The 26,899-nt window shown below is 48.9% G+C and overlaps 1 protein-coding gene across 3 annotated transcripts in view; it reads right to left on the reverse strand.

Moving 5' to 3' along the window:
• Positions 1-26,899, reverse strand: part of LOC137420885 (dual oxidase 1) — a 155,457-nt gene that overhangs the window by 44,743 nt on the left and 83,815 nt on the right. For all 3 annotated transcript variants that reach the window (XM_068106361.2, XM_068106364.2, XM_068106360.2), the window contains exons 14-16: positions 24,763-24,881; positions 11,574-11,711; positions 5,322-5,426 (exon numbers count right to left, since the gene is read on the reverse strand). In XM_068106361.2, coding sequence (XP_067962462.2) covers positions 5,322-5,426; positions 11,574-11,711; positions 24,763-24,881 — 362 coding nt within the window. The remainder of the gene's footprint in view (positions 1-5,321; positions 5,427-11,573; positions 11,712-24,762; positions 24,882-26,899) is intronic.

The raw sequence follows: 26,899 nt of genomic DNA on the forward strand, positions 1-26,899 counted from the left end.
GGCCTCGAAGACCGAAATTGTGACGGTGTCACCCGAAAAATTTGATATTACGAAATTTGAAAAAATTTGAAAAAAAAAATTACGGAATTTCAAGTGGCCCAATATCTGAAAATGTTCGCAACATATTAATGTACATTTGTGCCAAATTTGGTGCTTGTATCACAAAATGCACAACAGGTTTGCTATGCTGCTACACTACTAAGTTTACACACACTAACATTTTCTGAAGGAGGGGCCGAACAGATTTTTGTCCCAAGACCGAGGTTGACCTAGTTTGACTGGAGAGAAGAAAGAACTAGTCTTCCTGGTGAAGGCTGTTGTCGATCTGTGTCGGCAGACAGGTAGAATAATTGATGAAATTAACATAACTAGGGCATTGCCCGTACGTGGGTGCCCGTTCCGTGGCCAAAAAAAAAAAAAAACGCTACCCGTACGCTCTACCCCGCCCGTACGCCCGTAAACAAAAAAAGCAACGCTCTTCGCTTCCGCCCTTCGCTCTGACTGAATTGGGAGAAATAATGCGCATAAGAAATCGAATTACGTACCGTAATGGCGGTCAGCTCGTAACGCGCTCAGCTCCGCTCGTCTCACATCGGCCACGCCTACGCAACAGAGCGTTCTGTGATTGGCTGCCGGAAGATAAGTCGTCACTGTCCGGAAGTTCGCAAATCGCAGTTAGGATGAATCGTTTTAATTTAATCGCAGTTTGAATTCGTTTTAAAACATAGTTTAACGGCAACATAGTTTTCCAACGTGAAATAAATGAATACGCTGTCAAATGTGCCGTCCGAGGCAGAGTCTGATCGCCACGTTCGGCACACGTGATAGCTCGCTGCTCTCTGATTGGTTGAAGCGTTTTTTGGACATATCTCGGTAAGTAATTGTCCGATTAATATGAAACCTTGAAAAGGCACATCCTCGGGTCCCCAGCAATATACCTGGCAAGTTTCAAGTATATCGGACCCGTGGTTGTCGAGAAACAGCGGTCACAGACAAACACACAGACACACAGACACACAGACACACAGACACACAGACAGACACACAGAGATTGCTGGAATTATAGATAGATACTGATTGAAGCATGATAACAACCATGGGAGGCAAGCAGAAGCTGATGTTTTGGGTGTTAACCCTTAACCCTTTGACCTTTGTGCTTCCATAACATTTAATCTCTTAATCATGCCTTTTAAACTTTTACTGGTGAAGTAGCTTGGGAGTGTAAAATAAACTCCAACTTTTAGTTTACTAGCGTGACTCGACGCACTCCGCGCGACTCACCACATGTCGTTTCAGAGGTGTAGGCATCTTTGACCATGTCTGCTTTCTCAGGGAGTGAGGGATGGCAGGAATGGTGGGTGGGGGTTAGTGGTGGTGATTGTGGATTGGGGATCGTGGGGGGAGGTGGGGGAATGGTGGAGGGGGGATGGGGTGGATTGCGATGGGGAGATGGTGGGGGAGAGTGGCCAAAATTGGGTCTTCAGGCTTTTTTGGGCCTTCAGGGTATTTTGGTTCCTCTGGGTCTTTAAGGGTATTTGGCGTATTTTGGTTCATTAGAGTCTTTAAGGGTATTTTTGATCTTCAGGGTGTTTTGGGTCTTTTAGGGTCTTCAAAGTACTTTTGGTATTTAAGGGTCTTCAGGGTGTTTTGGGTCTTCGGGGTCTTCATGGTGTTTTGGGTCTTCATGGTGTTTTAGGTCTTTGTGGTGTTTTAGGTCTTTGTGGTGTTTTGGGTCATTGGGGTGTTTTAGGTCTTCAGGGTATTTTGGGTCTTCGGGGCCATTTGGGTGTTCAGGGTTTTTTGGATCCTCTGGGCCTTTAAGGGTATTTTGGGTCTTTGGGATGTTTTGGGTCTTCAGGGCCTTTTGGGTCTTCAGGGTCCTTTGGTTCCTCTGGGTCTTTAAGGGTATTTGGGGGTATTTAAGTGTCTTTTGGGTCTTCAGGGTATCTGGGGTCTTCAGGGTATTTGGGGTCTTCAGGGTGTGTTAGGTCTTTGGGGTCTTTTGGGTCTTCAGTGTCTTATGGGTCTTCGGGGCTATTTGGGTGTTCAGGGGTTTTTGGATCCTCTGGGCCTTTAAGGGTATTTTGGGTGTTTTGGGTCTTCGGGGTATTTTGGGTCTTCAGGGTATTTTGGGTATTCAGGGTATTTAAGGGTCTTCGGGGTCTTTTGGGTTTTGTTTTTTTTGCATACAAGATCGAGGCTCGTGAAAGAGCTAACATTAATCACACAAAAAGACAAACCGACACACAAAACACAAAAAACAAGGGGAGCGGCAGACAAGATGGGGAGAGAGGGGGAAGGACACAAAAGAGAGGGGGAAGAGGGGGAAGGACACAAACACAACATTTGAGAGCAGGGACATCGGGAGGACTTGGGGGGAGGTGGGAGAGGATTAAAACATATGAACACTGCAAGGACTCTGGGGTGAATTACCGGGGGTAGAAAAGATCAAGGTTTTCGATGGGGGACGATAAGAGATGGTGGTGAACAGCTGTTTTAAAGACCTGGAGGGAGGAGTGGGATTGAAGGGAGTGGGGGAGTTTGTTCCAGAGGCGGGAGAAAAGGGGAATGAAAGAGTGAAGGTGAGCAGAGAGCCTAGACTTTGGCAGTTTAACCATAAGAGGGTTGCAGGCAGATCTTGTGCGACCTGAAGGAATATTGGGGGGACAGAGCACAGAGAGAGCTGGGGGAGCAAGGCCGGAGAGGAGTCGGTAGAAGACAGAAAGACAACCAACCTGCCTGCGGTGAGTGAGTGAAAGGCCCTCGGCGTTGACTACATCGCAGGAGATTCCAATGATTCTGAAAGCTTTGGCCTCAACAGCGTGAAGCCGAGCAAGGTGTGAGGCAGGAGCACCAGCCCAGAGGGGGGAACAGTATTCCATTGAGCTGCGGATGAAAGCCTTGTATGTGGTGAGGAGCTCAGGTGTGCCAAGGAAGGACTTCGCACGACGGAGGATGCCCAGTCGGCGACTGGCTTTGGAGGCCAGCTTGGAAATGTGGTTTTCCCAAGAAAGATCATGGCAGATAGTGAGACCCAAAAGCTTGAGCGACAGAACTTCTTGGAGAGGATTGTTGAGAAAGTAGATGGGAGGGTTGTCCAGTCGGTCCTTTCGGAGAGACATTGTAAGAGTGTGAGATTTGTCAGGATTGAAAGACATGTTCCACTTGTTTGACCAGTCTGTGATTTTGTCCAGGTCTGCAGAGAGTGAGGAGGCTGCAGACTGCCGATCTGAGGGATGAGGAATGGAGCGACAGAGAGTAGAGTCGCCAGCAAAGAGATAGAGAGGATTTTCAAGAGAGTCAGAGAGATCATTGATGAAGACCAGAAAAAGCACAGGGCCCAGAACACTACCTTGGGGAACTCAAGCCTGAACAGGAAGAGGAGATGAGAGAAACCCATTCAGGGCCACACGTTGACTACGACCAGAGAGGAAGTCCGCCAGCCATGCGTGGAGATTTCCATGGATACCAAAGGAGGAGAGTTTGGAGAGCAGAGCAGGGTGCCAGACCGTATCGAAGGCACGTGAAATGTCAAGGGAGACAGCTCTAATTTCCTGTTTGGCGTTGAGGACCTCCATCCATTGTTGAGAAAGCAGAAGCAGCATGTCCAGAGTAGAGTGACCAGGTCTGAAACCAAATTGATGATCAGAGATCAAGCCATTGGAGAAGAGGAAAGATTTAATATCTGAAGCAATGATGGATTCCATGACTTTGCTGATAATTGGGAGAAGGCTGATTGGTCTGTAGTTGCTGGGATCTGTTTTTGTACCTTTTTTGTGCAAAGCGGTGATGTTGGCTGATTTCCAAGCAGATGGCAGATGACCTTGAGCAAAAGAGAGGGTGAAGAGAACAGAAAGAGGGAGTGAAAGAGCAGAAGAACATGATTTTAGGACCCGTGGGCTGATGCCGTCAGGACCAGTTGCAGAATCAGAGTCGAGGGTTGACAGAAACTTTTCCACCTTGTCAGGAGGAAAGGACACAGAGTCCAGGAGCAGCTGGGTACGACTGGGTACGGTGGGTACAGAGAGGGATGGGTTTGGGACACAAGATTTAGAGGCAAACACAGAGTTGAGGCATTCAGCTTTTTCACGTGCGGAGTCAGCCGTTAAGCCGTTTGAGGTGAGGGAGGGGATGGAGGGGGAACAAACACCAGAAACAGATTTGACCAGACGCCACCAGGATTTGGAAGAGGGAGACAGATAAGAGAGTTCGGTCTTGAGAATGGTGAGATATTGTTTCCTGGCTCTCCTGAGGGTGGACACACACTTGTTTCGGGCTTTGTGAAAGGAAATGAGATTTCCTTCCGTTGGATTTGCTTTCCAGGAGACGAAAGCAAGTTGTTTCAGGGCAACAGCCTCACCACAAGATTCCGTGTACCATGGACGGGAGGAAGGGTATGACAACTGAAGACGAGATGGTATAAATCTGTGCATGAGAGAGAGCAATTTACTTTGAAAGAATTCCCAGGATGAGTTGATGTCAGAGGCGGTAGAGATGGGGAGACCAGTCCAGATGATTGATGGCTGCTTGAAGACCGTGCCAGTTGGCCTGAGTGAAATGCCAGACTCGTCGACGCTGAGGAGGCTCTCTGAGAATGGTCAGAGAGATGTCCACTTTGACAAGCACATGATCAGATGAGCCGATTGGAGCAGAAGAAGAGCAGCAGACATTTTCAGGGAAGTTTGTCATAACCAAATCCAGAAGAGAAGATGCTCCGTTGACTGAGATCCGGGTCGGGAAATTGACAGATTGTGTCAGTCCCAGTGAGTCGCAGAAGTCCTTTGCTGAAGAGCCATGGCTGGTGAGAGAGGTACCCACACCCAGCCAACTGGCATGGTGACAATTGAAATCACCACATATGAGGAAGAGAGAGTTGGGATGGGTAGATAGAAGTTGGTCCATATTATCAGACAGTGAGATGTAGATGGAGTCATCGCTGATTGGTGGACGGTACAACACACATATGAACAAAAGGTGGGAGCGAAGGGGAAGCCGTAGCCAAAGGTATTCCTGGGGGTGAGGTGGAGAGAGGGCAGTGGAGGGCGAGTGAGGAAGAGAGTTTTTTATAATGGCTGCTTGAAGGTCTTCTGGATCTTTAAGGGTCTTTTTGGTATTTTGGATCACCATGAGGGAATTGTTTAACCCCCCCCCAAAAATAGGTATTTGCCCTCTTCTCTGAAACTACATACACAATTTTGATCAAACTTGGATACAAGCTGCGTATATGATGCCCCCACAAAATAAGCATGTGCTCTCTTCTCTGATGGGCATGGTTTGTGGAAAACTCCATCCTATATGAAGATGATGATAAATGGACCAACCTTGAATGCATTCCGGTTGCTCCACGCTGCGCTCTTCCTTTTTCTTCAGCTTCTGCAAACTCTTCTTTTGATGACGAGAAGAGAGAAGCAAGGCTCCAAAAGAAACTGCTCACATATATGGTAAGTTAGCCAGGATGAAAAGTTACAAGTCTTTTACAATAGCCCAGCAGATATGTGAAAAAATTGTGCTTTTGGTGATACAAGCATGAAATTTTGAACACTGATAGAGCATACTACTAGGAAGATTTTTGGATATAGGGGCATTCAAATCTTTTCCTAGGGACAAAATGGCGGCCATTTTAAAAATGGCCGTTTACGGATAATAAGATACACAGTACCGATGTCTATAAAACTAGATTTACTTATTGCTCAAGCACACCTATGATGTTTTTTTCACGTAAACAGGTTGTAAGATCATAATTAAATGTCAACAAACTCACATAACATTTATTTGGTCCTTATTCTTTACAAAAATAATTACTTTTTGAGCTATTTTGAGCAAACTCCAGAAACACAATGGAAATGAAGTGAAAATGCCACATTAACGCTGTGGAAGTGACTTTCACTATAAAACAGTCTACAAAACAGTCTTCCACATGTTTGTGTATATGTAACAGGTGTGTTATTCCTCCTGTATACTATCGTGTGCACTCCCCTGCACAGTGACACAGAGCTGAGCACTGGAGTGCGGCCTTAACACACTTGCACTGTTTCCTGCAACCCTTCTTGCATCCACATCTAATCAATTGTCGGCATGCCTCAGTTGCCTCTGTGAGGGTTGTCCAATATATCCCCCAGCCGTTATTACTCTGTTTCCAACCCCATTCACTTGGCGATGGGAGCGGAGCTCAGGTGCGCAAATCATCATCTGGCCCCAACAAAAGCCGGCTTGGTAGGCAGCTCTCTTGATGTGTTGTCTGAGGGCTTCTTGCGTTGGTGGGATAGCCTCTATTGATCTACCAGTCTGGGTGAAGAGATGCTTGCGGGCATCGTTAACATGTTCCTGGCTGCTTGTTCGATCGTAGAGCAGAACAACAAAACGCTCCAGTGGATCCATGTTGTCATTTGCAGTTGAAATGGTTGGTGTGGCAGCCAGTGCGCAGAAAGCTGAGGTGACCTCATCATAGGCTTTCCATGTTTCCCATGCTGTTTTCTTCCCCCTTCCGCCGAAGCAGGACACGGTGTCACACCCAGTGAAGGCGTGGAAGAATGGCAACCCTCGGCACTTGTTTGGTCCCAGTGCCACAGCCATCTCGTGAGCTGCCAAGTGCCTGAAATTCTTCCCTGTGCCAAAAGCAACCCAGAGTTCATCGATGTCAAGATATCCAGTTGCTGCCACTGCAAGGATCAAAACATCTGTGTCCACTGTGCGGATTGACACCTTGGTATAGCCCTGTCTGACTGCATCTTGGACATGGAGTAGTATCCTTGTATCTGCCTCCTCGTGACTACACGGGGAAAGACCAGTAACATCTCGTGGCTGTGTACAAAAAACTTCTTTGTGGTTTGTGGTGACGATTTGCTTGTCAGTCTCAATGTTTGCTATCCTCGTTGCTAGAAAGTCAAACAACTCCACCTTGTTCTCGTCTATGCGAAGGAAGGCCTGCCAGTTTCGAGGGATGGAACTAGATGGCTCAACTCGTCTCCTGGTGCCTTTACCCCTCGTCTTCCTGGTGTCGGCTTTCAAACTGTCTGGGAAATATTCATCCCAGATAATATCAACCCTGCTCTTATTTTGTATCTGAGATGTGATGTATGGCAAGAATACTAGTGATGCATACTCAGAGAAGGTCTTCGCATTACGAGGTGCCAGCATGTTCACGATGGCTGCTCCATCCAGGATCATGACTTCAACAGGGGGGCTTACATCATCATTTTCCCGTGAGGTGATCAGATCTTCTAAGCACCCAACCAGATCAGACTTGGTTCCAAGCCGGATTTTGCCCATTTGTGACAATGCAGGGGGACAAGCTTGGTTTTCATGTGCAAAGAATTCATCAAGATCTCCATTCCGTGTCTGGGATGCAATAAACAGCCTGGAGAACAGAACGCAGTCATTCTTCAGAGATACCACCTTCAACTCTGTTCTTGACTTCTCTCTGACTGGGGGTCGGCTGAAGAGAGGGAGATTGTTTCTTTTTATTGGGTCAGTGATAGGCTTTGTCTGATGTACAAGCCTCTCGTTCACATATGTGTCATACTGTTCTTTTCCCAGCTTCTCGATCTGGTAAAGGGTGTTGAGGACTGCTGGGTCTGCCAGGTCTCTGCTGTCTAGCACCAAGAGATCTTTGCTGTCGTCACAGAATGGGTTCCCCATCTCTCCTATGACACGGGTGAGTGCTCTCACATCTCGAGCAAAGGCTACCTGCGTGTGCTTTGTCTGTTCATGGTGTTTTAGTTCAGTTTTCCTAATTCTTTTTTCTGTTGTGGCCTCGAACTTATAGATCAGTTTGGCCATCTCTGGACCAGACACCATCCATCGGCGCAAAGCTGCAGCATTCTCCGTAAGACCTACAGCCCCTCCATCACCTTTCACCAATGCATTATTTTGCTCGTGTGCCTGGTCTAAGGCTATGGCAGAGAATGCACGTGTAGTCTTCTTCATGGTGAAGTTTCCTGCCAGAAACTGTGCGTATACAGTTGGATGCTTTGTTGCAAGTGTCACCATGTCGCGCAAGTGAACTGGGATCCACCTGGCATAGTTTGTATGTCCCAAGGCGAAGAACCATGGTACAAGCTTGGTCAGAGCATCAGTGTACAGTTGGAAGTTTCCTTCACGGACGGATCTCACATAGATCAGGACTGCCAGTTCTAGCTGCATAATTAGGAACCAGAACTGAAACTGTGGACTTGCATTGGCTTGTTCACCGCACCAGTCATCTAGTGGTATCGTATCCTGTCCCTCATCTAGTCCACTGGTGTACTGGCTGTAGGCTTCCTTCAGGAGAAGATAGAGAGTACTGGCTGTGACTTGGTGTGCTCGTCGTGTGCGTGTCACATGGGTCACTTTCAGGAAGGAATCAGCAGTACCACTTGTAGCAACCCCTGCAAGCATCAGAACGCCTGTCCACCCACTGCTATCCAGAAGGTCACCGAGGGTTTTCCATGCTGCCATCTCAATATGGAGTCCACCAAAGACCATGACGAAGTGATCTTCTCCGTGTGTTTCTGGCCATCTCCATTGGATCTGTTTGGCAAGTGTGTACAGTGGCTGATCAAGTGTGATTACAGGGATCTGACCTGGATTCAGAATATCGATTGCTTTCTTGATGACATCCATGGAGTGACGAATCATTGCCACAGATTTTGCCTGGTCATAGAAGAGAGGCAGCAATGAAGTTAAGGCCACACTACACTCTGGTTCTTCTGGAATAGACTGCTTGCTGGCATGGTATCCAGCCCATGATACTGTCTCGTCTCCCTTAAGTGGTGTGTCAGATAGCACTGTCTTCTCCATCTGCTCCAGCCACCTGTCAAAATGCAAGATAATGAACACAATTAAGAACAAACAAGTCCACACAAGTTAACAAGTCTTGGTTATTTAGGTACACATATAACTGTCCACAGTTCAAACACAATAATCAGTTACCTGTACTCAATCTGCATTGCTTCAGGGATGAGTTGGCAGTTGCTTTTGTTGGGACCCGCTAGCTTGGGTACAGGTGGGTCACATTTACCCAGAACAACAGGAGGTACGATGGTGTACGACTGTGGCAGGTGTGCATCTGTTGTTGATGTGTCATCTGGGTTTACCCGTTGAACTCCACGGCTATCGCTATTTGGGTGCTGGAAAAGTGAAATGCCAGTGCCATGGAAGGAGTCGTGGGCACTTGTTGAACTGGGGTTATGATCAATGTTATCCACTGCCCCAGTTGTGAAGAGGTCACTTTTTAGCTCAGGGGGGCAAACTGTACCCTCATTTTGGAAGAAACGGCAGATTCTGTTCCCCAAGTCCGTGGAGATGCTAAGCACCCTGTCATAGGAGATCGAGAGACCCAGGTTGAACATAGTATCAACCAGGTCTCTTTTTCGAGTCTTTGTGTGGATAAGGGTGCCCAGGTACACAGGCAGGGGAGTCTCCCGATTGTGACTGTGCCTCGTGGACGTGGTAGTACTGCTACTCTCTCTGCGGCGTGAGTAACTGTTGAACATAAGGAGTTGTGAGATTGTGAGAGTAGGTGTTGATACCGACGAGTGGCTTGACTGCTCTTGGATGTTAGGACCATTCAAGATCATAGAAACTAGTGATACAAGCGAATTAGGTACCGAATGTTCTTGGCAGTGGGCTTCAAATGAACCACTAAATGTTGAGTTCATTTTCAACATGTCTCTACGAACTATATTTGCGGCTCTAGCAAGACAAACTCCATCACTGTCAGTGTCGTGATCACATGCCTTCTGAAGGGCTGAGCCAACATCCTGGTTGAAAGCAAGCAGAATATCTCGACCGGACATGTGCTCCTCTAGGTCTGGAAAATATGTCATGATTCGATCTTTGAGTTTGGTGGAGTGGACACGCCTGGTCAAGACTGTTCCAAGCTGTTCCAGCCTGGTGGTGTATAGTCTTGCTAGGTCTACCAGCTTGAACACTGGTGTCACAAGAACATCTGTGCGGGCATCATCGATGTAGGACACTAGCTCTCCAAGTGCTATACCGTGATTGATATCATCTTGTTCATTCAGTGTTGTGCTTGTGGCCCTTGCTTTGTTATAAAGTGACACCAGACACTTCACGTGGTACTGTGCATCTTGTGCTATAAGGTCACCTGCACTCAGTTTAGCAAGAAGTGCCTGATCTCCTAGTTTCAGGGCAGCTGTCCTGACATGTTTATCGAGGTCGAAGGTGGAAGCTTTTCGCAGAGAATTAGTACCCGCTGGTTTGTCACAAAAGAAACACTTTTCAGGCTGTGGCTGTGTGTGGTCTACATGTACTCTGTGACGGGTGTACTTTCTTGAGACACTTGCGGTTTCTTCACTAGACGTTTCTCTTTTTTGTGCCCGATGCAGTTCAGTTTTGTTGTATTTCAGTCTGCATGAATCATGCCACTTAGCCTTGTGGCTCTGGAAGGTTGACTGGATACCTTCACCATCGTCCAGGCGGGACAGTTCTAGAGATTTTGGCAGGCAGCCCATCTGGCTGAAGGTGAGGAGATAATCTGCAAGAGTTTGGTATCCGGACCCTGTGGTTCGCTTGGAATCAGCTGGACAGGCAAGGGCCTCATCGGTGACCTCCTGACATAACACACACTTCTCCCAATCTGTCAGATAAGGCATGTTTGTTCCAGATGTACTAGGGCTTTGGGGGTCTAATAGCTTGAAATTTTTGTTGGCCATTGTCAATTAAGCATTATCCACCACCACCATCCAATCAATATACAAATTGGGAACCAAATCTAGGTAGCTACTACAGTCAATGAGCGAAGGTGCAGTGCAGTCGAGTTATCATCTGAAAAAGAAATACATACATTATTATCATAAATATAGTAATTCGCTTTCGTAACTTTTCACTAGCCTTGCATTGTTCCTTATAGTCACCTAGTCTATGATAGGAAAGTTCATAAAGCTACATCAAAGTTGTTCATATAAAGGTATTGAACCAAAATTACACCCAGGAGAAATCAGATAGTCATGCAAAGTTAAATAATTAAACCGCTAGACCAGTCCTGTCTATTGCAATGGTAAACCATTTGTTCTGCCCCTTATAGGCCACCGTAGATTCCAATTTTGAACCCAGTATGAAGGTATTGCATAGCATGTACATGACAATTTATAATATGCTCATTACATTGTGTTTCAATAGCAGCACAAATGACAAGTCTGAAATAATAGGTAAATATGTCCTTCTTAGCCGCCATTTTGTAAAATGGCCGCCATTTTGGGCCAAGGAGAAATCTGGAATGCCCCTACATCCAAATTTCACTGTAAGGGTATGCCCTAACTGTGTGCCAAGTTTCATGCTTGTATCATCAAAGGCACAATTCTACCACAATTCTTCACATATCTGCCGGACTACAAGTAGATAAATTAACTTAAGTGTTTATGTATATTCTTAATATTGAGATATTCCAGAATCGTTTGGAAATGGCTTTCCACAATTAACCGAAGACCCTTGTCGAGAGAAATCACACATGTGGTTGCACAATTATTAGATGCATAGTGAGAAGTCATTGAAATGATTCCAAAATATGCTGGCTGGGCCTGCTAATGAAAGATCAGAATGTAAGCAAAATGGAGTGAGTTGTGGGAGCTTACTGATTGGGAAGAGAAAAAGTATGGTGACCGAGAGGGCGAAGCCCACAGTACTGCCATCAAAATAGTCAACGTGCCGAGACGGTGTGCATTTTCCAAGGTCTTCCACCTGTAACTGCCTTGGCTGTGGACATGGATCTCCTGCAAGCATTGGTGAGGAACACGAGGAGGTTAACCATGCAGTGAAAATGTTTCACTTTATTTTAGAAGTAATCAGGATCTAATATTATTCTGTAGGAGGGAGGGATAACATATGAAATAAAAAAAATGAGAGGGGGAACAGAAGGAAGGATGATACAAAGGAGGTCTGGTTTGGGAAGAGTGTGGAGAGAAGGGAAACGAGATATGGTGGAGATGCTGTAGCTCTGAATAGAGGAGCATGTGGTGAGAAGGGGTGGGAGGGGGGGGGGGTGGAGGAAGGGGGGCGGAGGGACGAGGGGAGGTCAGGCCAGGATGGGGATGGATGAGGGGAGGGAGGGGACATGTGGGGTCAAAACATTTGATATATTTTCCAATGTAATAAACATATGTGGCTGTGTGGCATTATGCACATTGTAATTATTGTTGCTGATGTTGTTGTAGTTGTTGTTGTTGTAATAGTTGTTCAATAACAAGATGTTGCAGAGGTAGCACACTTTTACTATAATTGGATGAGGTGTGTGTGTGTCATACTTTTTGTGTCTATTAATTACATACGTCCATTAATTAATTACATACTATTTAAATATACCTTTTAACTCTTTAGACTTTAGACTAAGATCCTTAAGACCCCTAAAGATCCAGATGACCCAAAAGACCCATCCAAGGACCCAAAAGACCCAGATGACCCAAAAGTCCCCAAAAGACACAGATGACCCAAAAGTCCCAGATGACCCAAAATACCCAGAAGACCCCAAAGTCCCCAAGGACCCAACAAGTCATTGAGGACCCAAAAGACCTAGATGACCCAAAAGTTCCTGAGGACCCAAAATACCCAGATGCCTCAAAAATCTCCAAGGTCCGAAAAGACACCAAAGACCCAGAGACCCAAAAGTCCCAGTAGACAGTTCCCGATGACCCAAAATGCCCAGAAGACCCAAAAGTCCCCAAGCACCCAAAAGACCCCCAAGTCCGGCAGGCAGGTATACTACACGGCAATGAAGACCAATGAAAATTTGGTCCAATGGACCAACGGGCCTCCTAGTACCTTTAAACGGTCTGGTCTGGGTTCAATTCCCAAACCAGTTATAATTCACTTCATGGAAATGGAAATGGCTTTCTTGCACTTCTTAATTAATGCACTTCTCAGGCGGGGTGTTCCATCACAAAGTGTGCTGTTGTGTTGGATCACAAATGGAAGTTAAGCTGGGCATCTTGTCTGCTAGCATTATCTGATGAATTTAAAGCTTCCAGAGTGTTATTCACAAAGAGTGGTTGAGTTATCGCTGTCATCCTGGAAAAATTACAAATTCATGCCATAACCAGCAAGTGTCGCGCAGACCTGGCCAACCAGATTTTTGTATACATGGACGAGGCTCGTGGAAAGGTTAGAACAGAATGGAATGGAAGAAAAATAGAAAGGGGGGAAAACACAAACAAAGTAGAAGTGAGAGTGAGATCAAGAGGAGAGGGGGGAAGACACCTGGGGATGAACACGTTGCAAATAAGCTGAAACACAGCAAGAGGAGGAAGGGGCAAGCGGGGATGAAACAGAAAAGGAACGAACCAACTGACAAATGGAAAGAGGTAAGGGAGAAGGGTGGGTGGGAAAAAATATCACAAACTAGAAAGGGGAGGATTAAGAGAAATGTTGTGCAGTGTAGCTTTGCATGCTTGGGAACTCCCCCAAATTTTTTTTGTGTGTTTTAGTCTGGACTTGCAGGGATGAGGAAGTTGAGCGACATTAAACAGGAAACGTATGTTTGCCTGGGCTTTCCTGAGCCCTGAGCACAAATCTCTAAAGCCTTTCCAACAAAAGCACTATTACTACTACTACTACTACCACCACCACCATTGCATTGCATTGCAACTACTACTTCTACAACTGCCCAAGGCATTGCCTGGAGAACGTTTTTGGCTCAAGTCTTTCATGAACCAACTGGGTTCGACTGGAGACGATTTCGATAGGAATTTGTTCAGAGTGCTGGCAATAACTCGCGTACTCTTCACAAAGGACACTGTTGGATCTCATCCATCAATTTTTCTGGTCTGTAACTATTTTTCGTGGAAAAAGGGGGCGGGGGCATAATTAAAATAGGTAAGGCTACCATCACACCAAAGTAGTTCTATCCCGTTCTACCCCGTTCTAAAAAAAATACTAGAACGGGCTGTGATCACGATAGAATGCGTAGTTTGGCGTAAAATACGATGCTAGTTCGTTCATAAGCAGTCCTCAATACGTCTATCTCGTTCTTATCTCGTTCTTAGCCAGTCTGCAGTCCGTTTGTATCCAGTTCAGATCGTGTAAAAGTGCCCGTTCACCTCATGCCGACAACGTTTCGAAGCAGTTCGAGCCCGTCCGTAGCCGTTCTCAACCCGTTCTTAACCAGTTCAACCTCGTTCTACCTCATTCTACCTCGTTCACAATACGTCCAAGCCAGTTCTAACTAATTCTTAACCCGACCAACTCGTTCGCACTACGTCCTCATCTCGTCCCTAGTGCGTGTGTACTCGCGTCCTGGCCCGTCCTGGCCCGACTGCTATGAATACCGAGCGCGTTGTAGCCAGTCCTCATTCAAGTTCAGGGCTCTGAGCTGTACACATCTACAATACAATCTCCGATCATCATGCCTCCAAAGAGAAGTCGATTCAGAAAGACAGGGCGAGCGAAATCAAGCACAAATAGCCCTGCTAAAGGCCATGCAGATCCCCCTGAAGTTGCTGAGACAATTGAGGCAGTTTGAGGTTATATGTGTGTGTGTGTGTGTGTGTGTGTGTGTGTGTGTGTGTGTGTGTGTGTGTGTGTGTCTAATTGGAGAACGGGATGGACGGGATAAAATTTTGAGCAGGCTCAAAGTTCTAGAGCACCCTCCCCGTCCGAGCCCGTCCATGAAGTTCGTAAAAAGACTGTAAATAGTTGCTACTACGTCCACTACGTTCATACACAGTTGGAGCCCGTTCGACAACATTTTCACGAACGTATTGAGAACTAGTTTGGTGTGATGGGGGTATTAAGAATAGTATGGTCTGAACTGAGTGCTCGAGCAGGATGGATTTGCACCTGTACTAGGGACACGTCAGTGATAGGTTGTACGTAATATGTGCACATGGGGAGGCATTGAGCAGCCATTATAAAACAATATACGGTGAGGACATCTTGTGTATAACCTCCTGTCTACAGGCGAAGCCAGTAAGAGGACTTGAGGTGAGTGACAACCGGAAGATAAAAGTGCAACGGGCACGGCTTTGGGAATTCTTCATGGAATTATTTTGGACAAAGGATCGAGTGTCAGTGGGTGCAATGAGCTGCAGGGGACTCTGGTTGGAGGCAGAATGCTTTTTCGCAGGTGTGCCCCTACATGGCAGGTTGGCCAATTGCAGGAGGTGAGCCCAAGGAACTAAAAACCATGCCCGTGCATGCGCGCCAGATATTGCTCTCTTCTCGCAACTCTTGGCCTGAGAGGTCCCAACGCCTTGGAATCCCTGCCTGGCATTCTGTTCTCCATGCAGTCCATGGGATGCTCAGACCAACTCATCATACATCGCTAAGGGTTGATGCTTCATCCGACCTGCTGCAGTATCGGAACGGCACAGATACCCCTGAACGCAAGCATTTGCCATGCCATTTACCCAAGTCGTCGCGTAGCCCCATTGCTGGTTTGAGTCCATTATTAGTGCAATGGGGAGGGGAGGTGTGGGGGAAGGGGGTTGTGTTGTCCTTGTGCCTCATTCCTCATAAATAAATAATTTCAATTGTGAGGAGCGTCTTCCCGCCTTTTACTACATCACGTGGGAAAGACCGCCGGTTCGGCCATATTGAACGACCTCGGGGAGATAGTAAATTACAACAGTCTCCTGCTATTAGAGCATGGATATGAACAAGTGCTGTCCACTCACAACAACTTGTGTAAAGATCATTTGGCCATTATCAGAGGTACTATACCTCCGGCTCAGAGGGTTTGTGTTAGCGGGACCCACTGATGCGACACGATGTAACTTACTATGTTAGTTATTGTGTGTTTATTGTGTATTGGGATGGATTCCATTCATTTCTTTCTGATGTGCCATGGACCTCAGCTTTTAGTCTTGGTCCTGATATGGCTGCCGATGAAATATCCCAATAGTTTGGCACTGGTTTGGACATTTGTATTCCCCCACGTACCTATCAAGTGAAGTTCCATTCCCATCCATGGTTCACTCCGGCTTGTGCGTCAGCAATTGCTCATCGCAACCACCATTTCAAGGGTCTCTGTAGTTCAATTGTTTGTTCCGCAAAGCAAGTAACCACTGTGAATGAGTTCTTGAGGATGCCAAGCAACAATATGCTGCTTCTTTAGCCAATTCCAATGAAACTCAGCAGTACTTAACCGCAATAAATCTTCTCTATCTCTTCTCTTTCATGGACCTGAAGTTGTTACTTCACCTCTGGATAAGGCTAACCTATTTTCAAGTCGCTTTGTTTCTAATTCTACCCTCAATGATCAGGGACACCCTCTTCGTGATTTTCCATCTCGTACAGACTCTGATATTTCTGTTCCATTTATCACTCCGATGAAGGTTGCCAGAATTATTTGTACCCTAGATGCCTCAACAGCGAATGGTCCTGATGGAATCCCTGTGACTGTATTGAAGATGTGTTGTCCTGAACTGTCATCGATTCTTGCCAAACTATACAACCTGTGCTTGTCTACGTCAGTGTTTCCTTCATCCTGGAAAATGGCTTCTGTTGTCCCTGTTTTCAAGGGTGCTGGTGAGGATTCTGAGCCAAGTAACTATCGCCCCATCAGCCTGCTTCCTGTAATAAGTAAAGTATTTGAATGCTTCATCAACGAGACAGTATTCTTAGAATACTTACCCTTGAAGGAGCAGCGCTCCTGCTTGAGACAGACGAAGTGACGGACAAGACACAAACTCGTCCGAGAAGATGTTTATTGTATAATCATCTCGGGAACTCTGAAAGCCCGTTTATCGGGTTCGCATATATATATCCAAACCAAAAAGCATACATCAGAACCAAAGCCACGCCTCTCAGGCGAGGCACGCTTTGGTGGTCATGTAACCGACAGGTGCAAAGGATTATAACCTCGGCGCCGCGGTTTGGCCGCCGGTTACGTCACCGGCTTGGGCCAGGAGATTCTGTTGCTGGTCTCGAGCTTTGGGGGACCCATGGGTCGCTACACACGCCCCCCCAGAATCGACTTGGTCCAGGAAGGTCAACCTGAGGGGGGTCCGGATGACCCGACCGAAACGACCCCTGGCTGGTCGGGGGGAGGGGGGTCCGGTGTGGTGGCGGTGGCCGGGGGGGGGGGGGGGGGGGGGGTGCAGTGGACGGGGGGCGGCCGCGCCGCGGTGGGAGAGCCAGCCGTGGCGACTGGCCGACGTCCATGTGGGCCGGCTTGAGGCGGTCCACCGAAATCCGGTCCGCCCGGCCGCCGATGCTGACGACGAAGGACTTGTTGTCCCGTCGTAGGACCCGGAAGGGTCCATCGTATGGTGGCCGGAGCGGCCCCCGGTGCGCGTCGTGGCACACAAAGACGTACTCCGCCGTGCGGAGTGCTGGGGGGACGTAGGATTGGGGGTCGCCGTGGCGGGACGTGGGCACCGGGGCGAAACGTTGGGCGGCCTCCTGGAAGTCCATGCGTGGCGCGCGGCGGACCAGGGGCTGGTGGCGTCGGGCACGAACTCGCCCGGGACGCAGTGGGCCTGGCCGTACACCAGCTCGGCGGTGGACGCCTGGAGGTCCTCCTTTGGAGCCGTGCGGAGGCCCAAAAGGACCCACGGGAGCCGGTCGGCCCAGCCGTCGTCCTGGAGGCCGGCCATGAGTGCGGCCTTCATGGAGCGGTGGAACCGCTCGCACAACCCGTTGGCCTGGGGGTGGTAGGCCGTGGTGCGGTGCAGGGTAACGCCCAACGCGCGGGCGACCGCGCCCCACAGTTCGGACGTGAACTGTGGGCCGCGGTCCGACGAGATGTCCGCCGGTGCGCCGAAACGCGCGACCCAGGTGGCGATGAACGCCTGGGCCACGTCGGCGGTGGTGGTGGAGGCAAGGGGCACGGCCTCCAGTCACCTGGTGGCCCTGTCCACCATGGTAAGCAGGTGGGTGAACCCCTGCGATGGGGGCAGGGGACCCACCAGGTCCACGTGGACGTGGTCGAAACGTCGCTCGGGCATGGTGAAAGGAGCCAGCGGAGCCTGGGTGTGACGGTGGACCTTGGCCCGCTGGCAGGGTGTGCAGGCGTTGGCCCAGTCGCGGACGTCCCGTCGCAACCCGTGCCAGACAAAACGTGCCGACACCAGCCTCTGGGACGCCTTCCGGCCCGGGTGTGAGAGGCCGTGGAGCGAAGCAAAAATGCGACGCCGCCAGGTGACCGGCACAACGGAGCGAGGTCGGCCTTGGGAGACGTCACAAAGCAGGACCGTGTCCGCGAAGGGGACGTCAGCCAAGCGGAGGCCCGTGTCCGCCACCCGGAGCGCCTGCACCGTGCCGTCGGTGGCCTGGTCCATCGCCATCAGGGCGAAATCGACGCCGAGGTGGACGGCGTTGGCGCCGGCTCGAGAAAGGCAGTCGGCCACGGCGTTGTCCTTTCCGGCGACGTGCCGGATGTCCGTGGTGTATTCCGACACGGCGGAGAGGTGGCGCTGCTGGCGGGCCGACCACGGCTCCGTGACCTTGGCCATGGCGAAAAACAATGGCTTGTGGTCGACAAAGGCCGTGAACGGGTGGCCCTCCAAGAGGTGGCGAAAATGGCGGACGGCCAGGTACAGCCCAAGGAGCTCGCGGTCGAAGGTGCTGTACTTCAACTCGTTGGGCAGGAGTTGCCGGCTGAAGAACGCGAGCGGCTGCCAGGCCCCGTTTACCCATTGCTCATGAACCGCGCCCACGGCGTAGTCAGAGGGGTCCGTGGTGAGGGCGATGGGAGCATGGGGTACCGGGTGGGCCAGCAGCGTGGCGTTGGCGAGGGCCCGTTTCGCGCCGGTGAAAGCAGCGTCCACGTCCGTGGACCAGACGACGTCGCGCTTCGCCGGCTGGCCGCGGAGGGCGGTGTACAAGGGCCGCATGAGTTGCGCAGCTCGGGGCACGAAGCGGTGGTAGAAGTTCACCATCCCAAGGAACTCCTGCAGCGCCTTGACGGAGCGGGGGCGCGGGAAAGCGGCTATGGCCTCGACTTTGGCCGGTAGCGGTACGGCGCCATTCCGGGTGATGTGGTGGCCCAAAAAGTCGATCGTTGCCGCACCAAAGTGACATTTGGCCGGGTTGACGATCAAGCCGTGCTCGCTGAGGCGGCCGAACAGCGTCCGGAGGTGGAGGAGGTGCTCGGCTCTGGACGTGCTGGCGACGAGGATGTCGTCCAGGTAGGTAAAGAGGAACGGCAAGTCGCGCAGCACGCCGTCCATCAGGCGCTGGAACGCCCGTGCCGCGTTTTTGAGGCCGAAGGGCATCCAGAGGAATCGAAGAGGCCGAAAGGTGTAATAACGGCCGTCTTCGGGATGTCGGCCGGCGGACGGGCACCTGGTGGTACCCCCGAATCAGGTCCACTTTTGAAAAAATGGTCCGCCCCGCCAACCGGGCGGAAAAATCCTGGATGTGCCGGACGGGGTACCTGTCGGGGGTAGTGGCGTCGTTGAGGCGGCGGTAGTCGCCGCATGGCCGCCATCCGCCCCCCGGCTTCGGGACGATGTGCAGCGGCGAGGCCCAGGCGCTGTCGGAGCGCCGCACGATGCCGAGGCGCTCCAGTGCGGCGAACTCGGCCTTGGCGACGGCGAGTTTGGCTGGGTCGAGACGGCGAGCTCGGGCGTACACCGGCGGGCCCGTAGTGGGAATGTGATGCTCGATGCCGTGACGCACCGCGACGGCCGAAAACGTCGGTCGCGTGAGGGCCGGGAACTCCGCGAGGAGACGCGCGAAGTCGTCTGCCAACGGGAGGACGCAGGAAAGCTCGGTGGGCGCGGAACGGCTCAAGGCGCACGCCAGCGAGCTGAAAGTTTCGGCATTGACGAGACGCCGACGTTTAACGTCGACCAGCAGCCCGTGGGCGCAAAGGAAATCGGCCCCGAGCAAAGCCATGGGGACGTCCGCCGTCACGAACTCCTAGCGAAAGAGCTGGCTGCCGAAGCGGAGGGTGACGGTGCGTGGGCCGAAGGTGCGGATGGTGGAGCCGTTGGCCGCGATTAAGGAGGGGCCGCAAATGGCGGCCCACCTGTCCTCCGCCGAAGCGGGAATGAAGCTCAGCTGAGCGCCGGTGTCGCAGAGAAAACGCCGCCCCGATGCTTGGTCCGCGATGAATAGCAGGTTTCCGGAACGGCCGGCGCTCATGGCTGGTAGTGAGCGCCGGCCCGACCGTTTCCCGACTTGCCGAACGTGCACGGGGGTCGACATGATCGGGCCTGCCGCCCGAACCTGGCGTGGAAATAACACCAGGCCGGGTCTGGCGGGGGCTCCGGTCGACGCGTCGGGACCGGGCGACGCGGCGTCGCCGCTGTCAGTCGCGCAGGCCCGGCGGCCTCCGGGAAGGAAGCTGCGTCGTGGGCGTCGGGCGGGTGGGCGGGAAACTGCGCCGCAGGCGCCGACTGGGCGGCGGGCGGGCTCCCGGCAGCCACCCCGACGAGCTGGCTCGCCGCTCCGACGAGCTGGCTTGCCGAATCGATCTTGTCGGCCTCCCTGGCGAGGTCGCGGGGGTTCGTGATGGTCGTGCTTGCCAGGGCGACCCGGACCTGGGCCGGGAGCTGGCGGAGAAAAAGCTCTTGGGAAAGGAAATCCGAGGGATGCTCGCCGAGCAACACGAGCATGTAGTCCATACGTTCGGACGGGCGCGTATCGCCGAGCTCAGGAAGGTCGAGCAGGCGTCGTGCGCGTTCAGCGGGGGAGAGGGCGAAAGCGCCCAGAAGAAGTGCCTTGATGGCGTCGTACTTGCCGTCAGCGGGCGGGCTCTGGAGGAGGCTCAGGCAGCGGGCGGCGGTCACGGAGCCGAGCGCGGCGACCACGTAATGGTATTTCGTGGTGTCCTCCGTAATGCCACGCAGGGCGAACTGGGAGTCCGCCTGAGCGAACCAGACGGCGGCATGTGCTTCCCAGAAAGTGGGCAGTTTGAGGGACACTGCCGTGTCCATCGCGTCGTAAACTCGGGGTCACCAGTGAAGGAGCAGCGCTCCTGCTTGAGACGGACGAAGTGACGGACAAGACACAAACTCGTCCGAGAAGATGTTTATTGTATAATCATCTCGGGAACTCTGAAAGCCCGTTTATCGGGTTCGCATATATATAATCCAAACCAAAAAGCATACATCAGAACCAAAGCCACGCCTCTCAGGCGAGGCACGCTTTGGTGGTCATGTGACCGACAGGTGCAAAGGATTATAACCTCGGCGCCGTGGTTTGGCCGCCGGTTACGTCACCGGCTTGGGCCAGGATATTCTGTTGCTGGTCTCGAGCTTTGGGGGACCCATGGGTCGCTACACCCTGCGCAGTCAACTTGGTGAGAGCCAACTCTTCCGTTTTCGAAGGTTAAAAAAAAATCTTTGATCCCATATGGCTGCCAGACCACGTGAGCGATTACATCATAAATTTATATTCTGTAATATAATTGTTGCATACATCACGCTCAATAAATTTCAAACTGATCAAACTAAGCATTGTCCATGTCAAATTATGATGTCATAATTACAACACCAATGACGTCATTCTCAACAACACCTATTCCCCATGTGGCGTTCTTTACAATGAGCCACGTTTCAATTTTTTCCATGGAGCAGTTTTGGAGATATAGAGGTGTAACGTTTTTCAGTTTTTCCAAGATGGCGCCTGTACCACGTGACCGATTATATCATAATTATCATTAAAATATTCTACAGGAGGAGGTGCTTCTATGCTGACAATTTTGTGTACATCAGACCAACAGTAGCAGGGAAAAAAAAATCATACTGATCGGAAGAAGCATTATACTTGTCGAATATGATGTAATAACAAAGGCACCGATGACATCATCGCTAACACATCTTATTCCCCATGGGGACTACTTGACAATGAGCTACGTTTCAATTTTTTCCATTGAGTGGTTTCAGAGATATGGAGGTGGACCATTTTTCGATTTTTCCAATATGGCGCCTGTACTACGTACATATGACGTCATAATTATCATTAAAATATTATACAGAAGGCGCTCCTATGGTACAAATTTCGTGGTCCTTGCAGTTGCGGAAGAATTTTTTTTCTTTCATACTGATCAGATCAAGCGTTGTACTTGTCGAATTGTCCCATTGGGAGTACTTGAAAATGAGCCTTGTTTCAACTTTTTCCATTGAGCGGCTTGGGAGATAGAGGTGCAACGTTTTTCCAAGATGGCGTACGTAACACGTGACTTATGGCATCATAATTATGAATAAAATAAATTCTACAGGCGGATGCGCTCCTATGGTAAAATTTCGTGTCAATCGGACCAACGGTTGTCGAAAAAATGAATTTTCAAAATGCAGACACGCACGTACGCCACACGTATTCAACCGAATGCTTAACCCAGCTTTTCGCTTCACGAGTGCAGGGTAATGAACAACTTCTCAACCACCTGGAGGATGATGAACTTCTCACTGACCACCAGTATAGCCTTCGCTATTCTCGCTTTACTGGTGATCTGCTATCCTTAATTAATAGATCATTTCAACAGAGCATTGACACTCAAGGATGAAGCTCGATTAGTCGTTTTGGATATCTCAAAAACCTCTGATAAAGTATTGCACAAGGTCTGCTCCACAAGCTTCAGTCATATGGTGTATCTGGAGTGACGCATTCCATCATTTCAGCTTTCCTTACAAATCGCAAGATGAAGGTGGTACTTTGAGGTTCAATCTTCTCATACTTGCTCCATCAACTCTGGTGTCCCACAGGATTCTATCCTTGGCCCCACTCTGTTCCTTGTTTATATCAATGACCTTCCTGATAATGTTCTGTCTCAGCTAGCCATGTATGCTGATGACTCCTCACTTTACTGTACTATACTGTACTTTACGGAATACTGCTACCTCCTCTGGGTGGGTGCTCCTGCCTCACACCTAGCTCGGCTTCACGCTGTAGAAACCAAAGCATTTAGAATCATTTGAATCTTCCACGATGAAGCTGATTCTGAGGGCCTTTCTTTCTCTCTCACCACAGGCAGGTTGGTGGTCTTTCTGTCTTCTACCGACTCCTCTCCGGCCTAGCTCCCCCTGCTCTGTCTGTGCTCTGTCCCCCAAATATTCCTTCAGGACGCACAAGATCTGCCAGCAACCCTCTTCTGGTGAAGCTACCAAAATAAAGACTCTCTGCTCACCTTCACTTCTTCATTCCTCTTTTCTCCCTCCTCTGGAACAAACTCCCACACTCTTCAATCCCACTCCTTCCTCCAGGTCTTCAAAACAGCTGTTCATCACCATCTCATGTCTTCCCCCATACAAAACCTTGATCCTTTCTACCCCCGTTAATCCACCCCAAATGTGCCTCTCCTTCAATTTCCATTTTTTTTCCTTCCTTAAATCCCCTGTAGTGTCTATCTTGTTCATCCCCTGTTCCCCACACCAGCCCTCTCCCTTCCACAGATCTCCTTATGTACCTGTTCCCTACTGTTGTTGTGCTTTCTTCTCTGTCCTCCTCTTGTCTCCCACTCCTTTTATTATAAGTTATATGTGTTAGCTCTTATACGAGCCTCGACTAAGTTTACAGAAAGTTTAAAAAAAAAAAAAAACTTCTGATTCACTCTACGCCACTCATAATGACGTTGGGGTTCCACTTAGTCCGTGGGCTGAGTAGGGTTTACATGCACCCCCCCACAACTTAACTTCCCGGGTATGTCCATGTACCCCCCACCCTAGGGGTTAGGAAAAACCATGTTAACAGAAAAAAAACTCATTCCCTCATAGTTTGACCTCTGGTGACCTCATTAGTGACCTCATTTGCATATAACACATATCATTGTAAAGAGTGTCCCAGGACAAACATTTTGAGGGGTCATATGCAACCATAGGATGACGAGGTAAAAAGTTATGGCCATTTGAATTTCGCCTACCCCTAATTTTCCGAAATCACTGACACAGGGGGGTAACATCAAAATATGCGTGGGAGGTACCTTGGGAATGAGTTTTTTTCTGTTAACATGGTTTTTCCTAACCCCTAGGGTGGGGGGTACATGGACATACCCGGGAAGTTAAGTTGTGGGGGGGGGGGGGGGGGGGGGGGTGCATGTAAACCCTACTCAGCCCACGGACTAACTGCACAATGGAACCTTCACTGCAAAGAAAACTAAACTGTTGTCCATGTCTCTCTCACCATAGGTCAGTTGCCACTCTTGCTTTGTTCTCCAGATATTTTCATGGCAAAAGTTCAGCTGGACTTTCTAACTTGGTTCCTCCCGTACGAGTGTTTGGACGCAAGACTCAGTTTGCCATCTCTGCTCACCCATCCACTATAGCTGATCCAAAGTGCAGAACGAAAGACTATGCAGATAATTCTATCCCTCGTGCTGTGTCGCTCTGGAATTCACTACCTGTAACATGCTTCCCATTATCCGACGCTCTACTCGGCTTTAACAGGAATGTCAATTCATACTTCATACATCTTTGAAGTTTAATCCCATTTTACCTGACTTCTGCTACTTCATGTGTCTTGGACGTTTTCTTGTTATTTTTTGCTTTATTTATTTATTTTTATTTTGTTTTGCTTTATCCTTATATTTTTCTAACCTTCCCTTGGCCCCTTACCTAGAATGGCTTTATGCCATGTTTGGGACGATTTCCATAAATAAATAAAAAACTACAAAAAAAAGGAGCAACTAAAATTTCTGGAAATTCTACTCTTAAATCATCATGTCCTTATCATAGTATTTGCCTGGAAACAAGTAGTTTTTCATCTCAAAAGGTTTTAAAGTGGATTAGCTCATACTGGACTGTATTATGTAAATATCACTATATCTTGGTTATCACAGCAAACAATGGCCTCCTGTTCATGTCATACAATTCATTGAAAAATATTACATACTTTAAATGCCAGGATGTGACTTTCTGCGAAAGAAATCATGTAACTTGCACAAACCTGTATGCCAGAAGAACACATTTTCTTGGAAAGGGCCGCTTTCTAGGGGAAGCACAGACTTTAGTACGTTCGCAAAAGTCATTTTTCGAATGATGATGACTTCATTGTCTGTAAAGAGGCTGAGTAAAAAGAAAAAGAAAAAAAAAACAACACAGATGCGTTGATGTGGCAAAAAAGAACTGAAATAGAGAAGAAAACTTTCTGATTAAAAATACTTGCATTTTCACAATGACGATTTATTTATTTTATACGCACAGGGGGGATACATTGAGGAAAGGAAGAATAGGGAGAACGATAGGAGAGAGAGGAAGAGGAGGGCAGCAGAGTATTGGATGAGTGGAAAAGCAAATACAGTAAACTATACTATACAGTCTCGTGAAAAAGTAAGTACACCCCATGTAAAGTTTTGACTTTTTCAACATATTTCAACATACAGCTATTTGATCTTCATTTCAACAATATTGAAAGATAAAGGTGATATAATATAACAAATATCATGAAACATTTACATTTTGTAGTCCGTTGTATAATTTAAATAAACATAAATGCAAATTTCACATGTGGAAAAAGTAAGTACACCCCGACATTTATCACGACTTCAAATACCTAAAATTGAGTGTGAAGAAATTGGGGTGTGAAGAGAATGACAGAGATCTGTAATCTGGTGGTGAAAGAAGGCCGCATTCCAGTGGATTGGGAACTGAGTACCCTCGTCCCTCTATACAAGGGGAAAGGTGACCCTCTGGAGTGTGGCTCGTACCGAGCGATAAAGTTATTGGAGCATGGAATGAAGGTATTGGAAAGGGTGTTGGAGAGGAGGATAAGGAAGAAAGTGAAGATCGACGAAATGCAGTTTGGATTTATGCCAGGAAGAGGAACGACAGACGCGCTTTTCATTGTGAGGCAGTTGCAGGAGAAGTACATGGAGAAGAGGAAGAAGTTGTTTCTTGGGTTTGTTGATCTGGAGAAAGCATTCGATCGGGTTCCACGCAAAGTATTGACATGGGCATTGAGGAAGTTAGGAGTGGAGGAATGGTTGATCAGAGTAGTGATGGCAATGTACAAAAGAGCACGCACAGCTGTAAGGACGAAGGACGGGAACAGTGGTGAGTTTGAGGTGAAGGTGGGAGTGCATCAGGGGTCGGTACTAAGTCCACTACTATTTGTAGCTGTGATGGAGGTGCTGGCTCAGAACGTAAAGGAGGGTTTACCGTGGGAGTTGTTGTATGCAGATGATCTGGTGTTGATTGCGGAAAGTATGGATGGACTGAAGGAAAAGATGAACACGTGGAAGGAATGTATGGAGACAAAAGGTCTGAAGGTGAATATCGGAAAGACGAAGGTGATGGCAAGTGGTAAAGCATGTGGTGAGGTGGAAAGAACTGGGAAGTGGCCCTGTGCTGTGTGTAGGAAGGGTGTCGGAGTGAACTCCATTCAGTGTACAATGTGCGCTGAGTGGGTTCATCAAAAATGTAGTGGTCTGAGAGGGTCATTAACCAGTTTGGCAGCTACATTCAAATGTAAGGTGTGCACAGAGGGAGCTGCAGATGGAGGAAATGTTGAGTTGGATCTTGGAGACGGTGTGAAGCTGGAAGGTGTGAAAACATTTTGCTACCTCGGAGACATGCTGAATGGAGAAGGTGGATCAGACTCGGCAACGGTTGCTCGAGTGAGATGTGCATGGAAGAAGTTTCGGGAATTGAGTGGCATGCTGATGATGAGGGGAGTGTCGTTGAAGCTGAAGGGAAAGGTGTATGCTGCATGTGTGAGAAGTGTTATGATTTATGGGAGCGAGACATGGGTAATGAACGTAGAGCAGCAACGAAGGTTGGAAAGGGTGGAAATGCGAATGGTTCGACGGATGTGCGGAGTATCGTTGAGAGAGAGGAAGACAAATGATGAATTGCGAAAGATGATGGGAATAGAGCCTGTGATTGATGCTGTGAAGAGGAACAGGTTGAGATGGTTTGGTCATGTGTTGAGGAAGGATGAAAGTGACTGGTTGAGAAGAGTGATGGAAATGAATGTAGAAGGAAGTAGAAGACGGGGAAGACCGAGAAAGACTTGGCTAAAGATGGTGGAAGAAGAAATGCGGGCAAGGGGGTTAACAAGGAGAGATGCAGAAAATAGGGCAAAA

Source organism: Myxine glutinosa, chromosome 2, assembly GCF_964187855.1.
Source record: "Myxine glutinosa chromosome 2, kmMyxGlut1.1, whole genome shotgun sequence".
NCBI classification, from domain to species: domain Eukaryota; kingdom Metazoa; phylum Chordata; class Myxini; order Myxiniformes; family Myxinidae; genus Myxine; species Myxine glutinosa.